The sequence below is a fragment of the Dioscorea cayenensis genome, chromosome 17 (genome assembly GCF_009730915.1).
Source record: "Dioscorea cayenensis subsp. rotundata cultivar TDr96_F1 chromosome 17, TDr96_F1_v2_PseudoChromosome.rev07_lg8_w22 25.fasta, whole genome shotgun sequence".
Lineage (NCBI taxonomy): Eukaryota > Viridiplantae > Streptophyta > Magnoliopsida > Dioscoreales > Dioscoreaceae > Dioscorea > Dioscorea cayenensis.
In genome coordinates this window covers 7,293,605-7,303,836 of record NC_052487.1, presented here as the reverse complement: position 1 = coordinate 7,303,836, position 10,232 = coordinate 7,293,605, and the positions used below count along the sequence as shown (strand labels likewise).

General features: G+C 37.2%; 2 protein-coding genes across 2 annotated transcripts; one reads left to right on the top strand and one right to left on the bottom strand.

Annotated features, from left to right (window-relative positions):
• Positions 1–314: 314 nt before the first annotated feature.
• LOC120280599 lies at positions 315–3,406 on the top strand. Its single transcript, XM_039287476.1, is given in 4 exon segments — positions 315–784; positions 787–1,392; positions 2,536–2,704; positions 2,800–3,406. Coding segments are annotated over 4 exon segments (1,386 nt in total). The 5' UTR covers positions 315–646; the 3' UTR covers positions 3,273–3,406.
• Positions 3,407–5,949: 2,543 nt separating this feature from the next.
• LOC120281080 (NEDD4-binding protein 2-like) lies at positions 5,950–10,170 on the bottom strand. The gene is made up of 5 exons (XM_039288011.1): positions 10,119–10,170; positions 6,667–6,787; positions 6,258–6,571; positions 6,099–6,168; positions 5,950–6,016 (listed from the first exon to the last, which is right to left on the bottom strand). Exons 1-5 carry the CDS (start codon positions 10,168–10,170, stop codon positions 5,950–5,952), a joined length of 624 nt encoding a protein of 207 aa, XP_039143945.1.
• Between the last annotated feature and the right edge of the window lie 62 nt (positions 10,171–10,232).

Here is a 10,232-nt window from a genome sequence, read left to right as displayed (position 1 = left end):
ATTTTATATATTAGCACATTAAGGAAACAAAGACTCATGAACTACAAAATTGAGATTACATTCTTGTCTTCTAAGCTGAGTAGGCATGTCGCATATAACATTCAATTGAGAGTAAAAATTTATACCATTTGCTGTATAGGTGCTTGATTTTGAAGACTTGTATTTAGGATGGAAAATAGCATGGAAGCTGCAACTAAATATAAGAAAAACAAAGATACCCTGTATTATCATCCAAATCCATTTGGATCAAATCAAGTGATAATAAAAATAGAATATGCGATATTAATTACCACTTATTTAAAAGTAGCACTTTGACGATGGGACCCAAAGATTAGAACTACCAGTGTCACAAGCGACAGAGAAATTCTGTGGTGGTGAACCAATACCAATCTACAAGAAGGTAGGGCCGGACCTAAATTTACAGGGGTAAAGCAGATTTAAAAAAATTATAAAAAATAAATAAATAAACATCTAAATAATTTATCCAAAACAATGAAATAATTGTTTGCATTCAACTGGGCCAATCATACTTCTCCATGTATATAACAAGAAAATCAATAATTTAATTCACATGCTGCACTGCACTGCACTGCACTCATCTTCTCCTGCCACCACACACTTCGCCCCTCTCTACTATTCCTGCTAAATGGATGATTCCCAAACCCCTCACCATCTCACTGGCCGCCCCGTCGCCGGCACTGAGCATAGCTGGTGCAGCGTCGTTCCTGGCGGCACTGGCATCACCATCCTCCTCCTCCGCCTCTCCCGGCCAATCTCCCTGTTCCCTCCTTGCCGCCGCTATCACCGATCTCCTCAACTCCCACCCCCTCCTCCGCGCCCGGCTCACTCGAACCAACCCAAACGAACACTTCTTCTTCTCCATCCCTCCCCTTTGCGACCCCATCATCGAAACCCTATCCCTATCTCCCAGTCCCCCCCTTCCTCTCCGCCCTCGATCTCGAACTGAACCGAAACCCTTGGACCGATACTCCCGAACCGAACCAAATCCCGGTTTTCTTCACAACGATCTATGAGAACCAACCCGATCCTGGTCCATCCCTTATCGTTTTGCGATTCCACACCTCCGTCTGCGACCGCACGGCGGCGGTGGCGATCCTGAAGGAGTTGATGGCGCTTCTGGCCGGCGGAGGAGGGGGAGGGGAAGAGGGGCAATCAAGGAATGGGGAGAACGGAGTCAATTTGGGAATTGAAGATTTGATTCCCAAAAAGGACTCGTGGAAGCCGTTTTGGGCTCGAGGAAAAGATCTGATTGGATATTCGCTAAATGGGTTGAGAACTCATTGCTTGAGCTTTCAGGATACGGACTCGGCCCGGTCTTCGGAGGTTGTGCGCTTGGTCGTTGACCAGGATGAGACTAATAGGATACTCTCTGTAAGCTCTCTCTCTCTCTTTCATAATAATTTTAGGAGTATCATGGGAATAAACTATCATATGAATAATTGTCTCTATCTTTGCATGCATTGAATGATAAAATACACGTATGGTATTACAGGGTGGAGAATGTGACTTTTTATTATGAATATGTGTGTTCATGTGTGTTGGGTGCAGTTCATTTTCTGTTCATAACTGTTTATTTTCTTAATTTGTGTGTGCATGTATGTTTGGTGTAGTGCATTTTTTGTTCATAACTGTTTATTTTCTTAATTTGTGTGTGTGTGTGTGTGTGTATGTTGGGTGTAGTGCATTTTTTGTTCATAACTGTTTATTTTCTTAATTTGTGTGTGTGTGTGTATGTTGGTTGCAGTACTTTTTATTAGCTATGTTATGTATTTATTTTGGTTTCAAACTCAAAACTGTTTAATTTGATTATTGAGTGAATATGGCTTAAAACTATTATGAAGAAAAGTTAGTAATTTCGACCCTTAATTAAAGAAAAATCATCTTTTAACCAAAAGGAACATTTTAGGGTTTTAGAGAGTAAAATGAATAGATTTGTTAAGCTATTTATTTTCTTAATTTGTAGAATTTACCTTATATTCATTCAAATAAATTTAAGTTAGCTGTTGAACTAATAAAAATTCAAAAGGAAACTAAAAACTTCAAATTTAATCATTTTGGTCCCATAATTTTAATTTTTATATTAAAATAAATGTGGACAAAAAACGTCTAAGGTATTCTCATGGATCAAAAATGTGGTTATACCTAATTATGTGTGTGTGGTTTGATAAAGTTCATATTATTTTTGAGAGGGAGCAATTGTGATCTCAAATGAGTACTTGGTTAACAAACTCTTGGTTTAGTAATATCCGCTCTCCCGAATGGAGTGTTCGTGTCATGTTAAGAATGTGGGTTTAAAGCTCAAGTCACTCAAGCTAAAGGCATAGGTGTGTTGAGAGAGTAACTCCACGCTTGTGTACTTCTGTGACATGTCTAGTTCACTTTGCTAAAAAATAAAAAATTGTCTACTTTTATCTATTCATGTCAATGACTATTATATATCTAACACTAATAGTTATAATTTGAAGGCTGATAAACACCATCCTAAGATTTTTTTTTTATTTGATACTTATGCAGGCATGCAAAGAAAGGGGGATAAAGTTATTTTCAGTAATAACAGCTGCAGTACTGATTGCAACTGTTTCATCCAAACTTCTTGAGAACAATCAAGCAGAGACTTACTCAGTTGTCACTCTTGTTGATTGCCGAAAATATTTAGAGCCTCCTCTACATGAACACAATGTTGGTATGGTTTTGATACCATTGACATTAATGATCTTGCAGAATGAAATTGATTACAAGTTTTAACTGATAATGTACCTTAAACTGGTTTATTTGCAGGGTTCTACCATTCGGCCATTATGAACACACACACCGTGCACGAAGGAGAAGACTGCTGGGAAGTGGCCAAGAGATGTCACAATGCCTTCACCAATGCAACGAACAACAAGAAACACCTCACTGATATTGGTGAGTTGAATTTTCTAATGTGCAAGGCTAGTGAGAATCCTCAGCTCACTCCAGCATCCTCACTGCGCACCGCACTAATCTCCATCTGGGAAGATCCAGTGATCTATGAGTCCTTTCCTGCGCAAGAACAGCTTGGTGTGGAGGACTACATTGGATGTGCATCGGTTCACGGTGTCGGGCCATCTATTGCAGTTTTTGATACAATCCGAGATGGGCAACTTGATTGTGTATTTGTGTATCCTTCCCCTTTGCATTCAAGAAGACAAATGCAGGATCTTGTTGAGCATATGAAGAAACTTCTTGTGCATGAAGGTCAGACAGAAACTGAAGAACCTGGTGCTTGAGTTGGAATTGGAACCTCTTCACACATTGAAATCACAATGCATGTCACTTTAAGGCATCCATTCATTATTGTGTGACTATAATGAGACTATTCATTTAAAATTGATTCAAGGAAATTGTGAGCCATTCTTATTGAGAGCAAAGAGAACTATTTTTCTTTATCAATGTATAATATCTATCTCTGCAGATGTTTAAAGAGGAAATGGAAGAGATGATAATCTATAAATTTTCAGAGTTGCATGTTGAATGCAAAGCTATTATTATTCATTCACTGCTAATAAAGAATCTGAAAATTGCTCAATTACTGCTACTTTTTGTATCCCATCATTTGGTAACTGATCAACAAATAGTCATTAAATGGAAATTAAAATTTCATCAAATAAGAACCATCCAATTATAAAAACCATGCAAAATCAATTGAAACAACCCATTAACACCTCACCACCCATTAAAACCCCAAATATTAATTCATATCACCATCACTCACAGTCCTCTATTTATACAACACCCCACCACCTTCCAAACTCCCCACATCTCCTCAAAAGCAAAATCCAAAGTAACAACCATGGCCTTTTTGAAGGGCTTTGTAATGTTAACACTTAAGGTGATGATTTTAGTACTACTTCATGCAGGCTCTTCTCAAGCTCACACCACCAAGAAGCCATTGCCATCGGTGGGTCATGCGCCAGCTCCTGCACCTTCATCCGAGCATCATCATCATCATCATCATCATGATGGTTACACTCCATCTCCTGCTCCTCACACCGCTCCTTCTCATCATGATGGTAATACAGGGCAAACTCCGGCACCATCACAGACTAGTGCGGTGGATCTCAGGGCGATGCCGTTGGTCGGAGTGGCCGCTGCTGTTGGTGTTCTAGTCTCTTCTGTGATGATGTTTTGAAGTTCCTTCCAACGCAGGTGCAATGTATTTCTTTATATGAGTTTCTTAAAATAATGATGTCTTTTTGTGCTGGTAAAGTTGTTATGTGTGTTATTATGAATAAAACACTAGTGGAGATTTATTTTCTTGTGACTTTATATATATATATATATATGGTGTTTATTTATTTATTTTTGTGGTAATGCACGGTTCTTTCTTTTTAATATTTCTTGTAATTTTTTTTTAAATTACAATCAAGTGGATAAATTAGAAAATTTCTTGAATACTGAAGGTAATGTATGATTTCTTTTCCTTTTGAACAATTATTTGTTGGTTTGGGCATTTGTATTCTCTGTATTCTCTGTATTCTTTTTGTAATTTTTTTTAATATAAGATGTACGTAGCTAGCACATTATTCTGTGTAGTTTTGATTGCTGAAATTATTCTGGGGATCTTTTTCTGTGCACATTGATTCTCAGCATTATTCTGTTTCTTTTCTTCTTATTCTGTGTTGTTTAATTTGGTGAAATTATTCTGTGTGGTTCCATCTTATGCCTAGGCTTTTAATTTCCTTTCATGTTAATTTTGCTTTAAATGACATTGTTCTCTTGCCAAGAGTAGATTCATTTCTGCAGAATTAATTTGGAATTGATCATTCTGGTGCACAGACATCTCTCTTATTTATCTTTTCTTTTCAAAATTTTGGGTTAATCTTGTAACTGTTTGATGTTTCTCTAATCTCAATAAGTTTTCAGTACAACTGTTCCTGTTTTTCTTGTCCTGATGATGATTCTCCCTTCAAGACTTCCCTTACCATGCATAATCTTCCATTCAATAATGCACCGCAAGTTATAGAACATAACCCAAATGTACGTTCTTCATTTATTTGTCTTTTCTTACCATATGCACCCATTGAGGGAGATGGTCACTTGGCAAAATTATTCAACAGTTGTGGTCTGGGGATCTTCTATGAGTCTTTGTAATAACTTCTGGAAGATTTTTTCAATTGAACCATGCTCTTAAGATGGTATTATTGTTAATATTGTTATTGGTCAGCATCCAATCTTTGTAAGCTAAAAGTTTCTTCTAAAGGGCTTACTTTTATTGTGATTATTCTCTAAGATAATTCACATTGTGATCAATGACATTACATATTACATTTGTTCAAAAAATTTACCATTAATAAGACCACTTTTCTTTCTCTGTATTTATGTGAATGAATATGTAGGTTTACAAGGGTAGGCATTTGTGCACAAACACTGGCATACTAAATGCTGTGAGTATATAAGTTTCTACTCATGCTACGGCTGATTTTTAGGGAATTGCCTTTCAAAGCAATTTCAAATGAATCATTGGAGGCTTAAATCAAGTTTGGTTTTGTGTTGTTTTTATTTTTTTATTTTTCAAATTTTTAAGTACATTATTTGCTAAATTATTTATATCTTATTTAGTTAATCTCTAGTTTATACTATCGTAAATTTGTTAATAATTTCTAGAAATATACATTAATTATAGTAAATTTAAATACAGTTTCCTCTTAAAAATGTTGAAACGGTGGTTTAATGGTTTAGATTAAACTTGACTATTTTTTTTTTTTCTGATCAAGATTATTTTACCACTAGTCAAAAAGTACAAAAAGAAAAACAAATAAATTTTTTTTACTTGAATTATAATTATTTTACTAAAAACAAGTGAGCAGTGTTTTTATTTTTAATTTTTTATTTTCTTTTGTGTTTAAATTACAATTATCAATCAAAGAACTGATTAATGTCCATACAATAATAAACAAAGGATATTCACATTGTCTCAACAAACTTTGGATAAACCGTTATCACTCCAGGCCTAAGATCATAAAAGCGGTACCTGCGAAATAATTTCATAAAATCAGCATCTTAACAATCTGATTAATATGTGAAAAAAAACAAAAATAACATAATATATGTACCTATTACTAGTGAGAAATTCTTTGACTGCTCCAGGTAGCACTGGTGATCCTCTGCTATGCTTCCCCACCCCTGTTATAATAATTTCATTTATTATTCATCTTAACATATATATCTTCACAACAATTATAACACATACAAGATTAAATATATATATATACCTGTTATGATTGTTAAGACATTTGGTTGACAGTGAGGAGATAAAGATTTCAGTGGTGTTCTTGGTGATGCTTCAAGCTTTTTAAGACGTTGCTTAACAGCATCAACTGCTTCAGAAGCATGAAGGCAGTGCAAGTCCAGTTTCCAAATATTGTTGGATTTGTTAGTCTTTCTCATAATCTCTTCAGCTGCTTTTTGATGCAATTTATTAGCACAAATGCTTTCCTCATGTGCCATTAAACTCAAATGGTATTCTTTGTTTCTGTCTCCTCTTCTCAGTGCTTCACTGGATTCCCTTGCATGCTCAGATGCCATCCTATTATTCATCAACGTATAATTAAATATTGAGAAATTAAATAATTTAACTTATTTTAAAAAATTAAAATAACTCAAAAGTTAAAAAAAAAATACCTTGACATATTTAGAGCGTCCTTGCGATGGGTGTAATAGATGGTGCTATTATCATCGTCATTATCACTGTCGTCATCAAAATTATACTTGCCAACCCAATTAACCACGTTTTTTATTAGCCCTGCATTGTAAAACAATTAATTCATGAAAAAAAATATTTTGTTAGTAATATATTCCATTAATTAAAACTATCAAGTTCATTAAAAAATTAAAATAAAATTCAAAATATAACTAAAAAAGAACTAAGAATTATTTGGTTCTTAGGTTGGATCAAAATAAGAATATTGTAATAAATACTTGACATGCTATTTTTTATTTTCATTATTTTTAAAATATTAATATGTATTGAATATTACGGTTTTTAGATGCTATTTTACTAAAAAAATTAATTAAATTTTTAGTAAAGAAATATTTTTAGATAATTATTATAGGAAAAAAATAGATATTAAGTTTCGTAAATAACATTTTTTTGTCTGAGTTTCATTAGTAGCATGAGTAATGATATTTGAGCTCCACCAGGCAAGTGCCAGCGAGAGAAGGTGGCGATGCTCTAGCACCTTGCACACCCTGGCGCTCGTTGAGGTAGCGAGATGGGGTACCCAAGTAGGATGTAATATAGTTGAAAGTATATCAATACTAATCATTAAATACATATAAAAAAGAAACTAATATTTTCAGACCTTCACTCTATCATAGAATTATCACTACTCTTCCTCCTCTTCTTCTTCTTCTTCTTCTTCTTCTTCTCACTCTTCTTTAGAGTTTCTTCTTTTTACTCTTCTTCTAAGTTTTTTCTCTACTTCTCCTTATGGGTTTCTATCACATAAATTAAGATACTAAAACTAGTTTTTAAATATGTTAAAAAATATATATAGTTTGATTGAGATTAGAATTTTGATTCGAATTGAATTAAAACTATATATTTATATGATTCTAGTCTTAACTATTTAAACTAAAATTTAAGATAAAATAAAGTGGAAATTGCCAAAAACACCCTCTAAGTTTGCATTATTGCCAAAAACACCCCGTTAGTTTTGCACTCCCCAAAAACCCCTTCCTTTTTATTTCCATGCTTTTTCAACCCCCCAAAGCATGTAAATCGGATGTCAACGGTGTTATTTTTAAAAATTTTTATGGACAAAAAAATGCCCTTGCATGGGGAGTCGTGATCAGCACCATTTTCGCAGTATGAGAGGAAGTGGGGGGTTTTCCGTAGGGTAACCCCAAGAGAGGAATTTACTGGAGCCTTGTAGTTATTTTTTTTCTCAACTAGAGTCTTCGCTAAACCATTTCCAAGATGTCTCCGGTTGTCTCTACCGCGCACCTTTGTAATTGCAGACTTTTTCCCTTTCCACCAAAGATCTCAAGGAGAAGTCCCCCATGCAAGTAGTTGGCATTTCATCGCTTGCAAACTAAGGTATTGAGTATGGTTTTTATGTTAACTGCTCATATAAAGAAAGATTTTTTTTCGGTTTTGTTTTTGTGCTCCCTGCTTTTTATTGGAAGATATCGAAGTCTCAGTGGGATTTCTCTCGGGGTTTTGTTAGTCTCGCAGGGAGATTTCTCGCTAGGGTTTTGTGTTGTTTTGCGCTGTCGTCAGATACACTATCGTAATAGTTTTTTTCGATTGTTATGATTTGTGTAATATTTATAATGTACAATCCCCTTTCATTTGATATGGTTTCGCTTTTTAAAAAAATGAGGTTTACGCTTAACAAATGAGATGTTACAGCTTTAAAATGTCGTTGTCTCTGCTTAAGTATTGTTGTCTCTGCTTAATAAACTAGTTCTCTGCTTAACAAATGATATCTCCGCTTAACAACTCGAATGTTACCGCTTAAAAATCTTATATTTCCGCTTAATGTGTTGTTATTGTCGCAGCTTTTTGACTATGGCGGTCAACCTAGTTAATGGGCGATGCTATTTGACACCCGTAGATGGAGACCTTAGTCGAACCGAAAGATAACATGACCCCTCGACACTCGGGAGATCATCCGAAGACACCGCTTTGCAAGATTCATCGAGCTCGAAGCTATCTACCAAGAGAGGGCCCTTCTTGATTCTCTATTGCAAAGGTACGATGGCCGCACCAATAAATTCGGGATCGGGGAAAGCTCGTCGAGTTTCGAGCCCTCAAGATGTGGCTCTCGCTCTTGGTCTCAAGGCTATGATGGCGACGCAGCTTGTGTTTAAGAAGAATAAAAATCCGATCGTAGTTCAAGGTAGATATTTATCAAAAACCCTATGAGAGACACGTAGACTCCATCAAGAGCGCTCTTGTCCAACTTGTTCGACGTAGGGGGAAGAAGAAAATTTTGTCAAACTCATGATGGTGTACCTCATGGGTATAGTCCTCTTCCCAAATACATCATGCTCGGTTCCGAATCGGATCGCTGATTATGTCGATGATCTACCCGCCATGAGGGCGATACGCATGGGCGCAGCGACGCACAAGTGGTCGATGGAGGACATTCCACAAGCACCGCCGAGTGCAAGATAGATGCGCCGGAAGAAGACCAACACAGATATATTAAGGGGTGCTCGGTCGCGCTTAACGTATGGTTTTTACGAGATGACCGAACGGGAAAGAAAGTCCGATTCGCAAGGTCCCAAGGATGTCGTGCTACGGTGAAAGTAGTTACCGAAGCAAGCGTTTACCGTAGAAACCAACTTGTCATCGTCAAGGAAAAAGAGGTAATAAATCATGGACAATGTTTAACATAAGTCTTTGATGTTTAAACATCGTGCTTTCCGCTTAAATAAATTCGATAATGTTTAATATAAAAAAACTATGTTTAACTTTAGTTGTTATAGTTTAAACCGAATGATTTCACTGAAATTGTTTGGTTTACATATGTTAGTTTCCTGAGTTGTTTCCGGCGAGTGCTGAAGAAGAAATATATGTTGGGGCCAACCGACGGAGGGATGCTATTGCTCCGGAACCACTTACCCGAAGGCAAGATGAGAGGGCAGCCTCTATCGCGAGCGCCAACCCCTGCCTCGCATTTCCGACCCCACCACGCCGCACGCATTCCTCGACGCGGAGAAGCCCTCCCCCACCACTCCAGATCGCAATGACCCCTCTACCACGACAACGACAGCCTCCCGATTGTGGCACCCTCGACCATGGCAGCCCCTCCGACCGTGGCAGTCCCCACCGGCGACATTAGGCGAAGATGTCACCACAACTCTTACGCAGCGTGCGCGATATTGACGATCGAAGTTTCTCGGCTTGTCGCCGTGTTGAGGCTCTGAAGGACGTCTCACAATCGATCGCACCGTCCCTCCAAACAACTGAAGCACCCGGGACGAACGAGGCGCAGGAATTTGACGACGACAACATCATCGGGGTGGCCATTCCAAGACGGCCACATTCAAGAGACTTACGAAAAAGAGGAGAACAATATCGCTTCTGCCTCCACCGCCGCCGACAATGAAACAATAGCAAAAACCATCGGCGGCGGATGTCGTATCGAAGTCTGCCGCCGCTGATGACATGGCCATGACGCTGGAGGACATCGAGATGATGTGGCCGCCGCCGAGGTGCAAAAGATCGTTAACTCTCT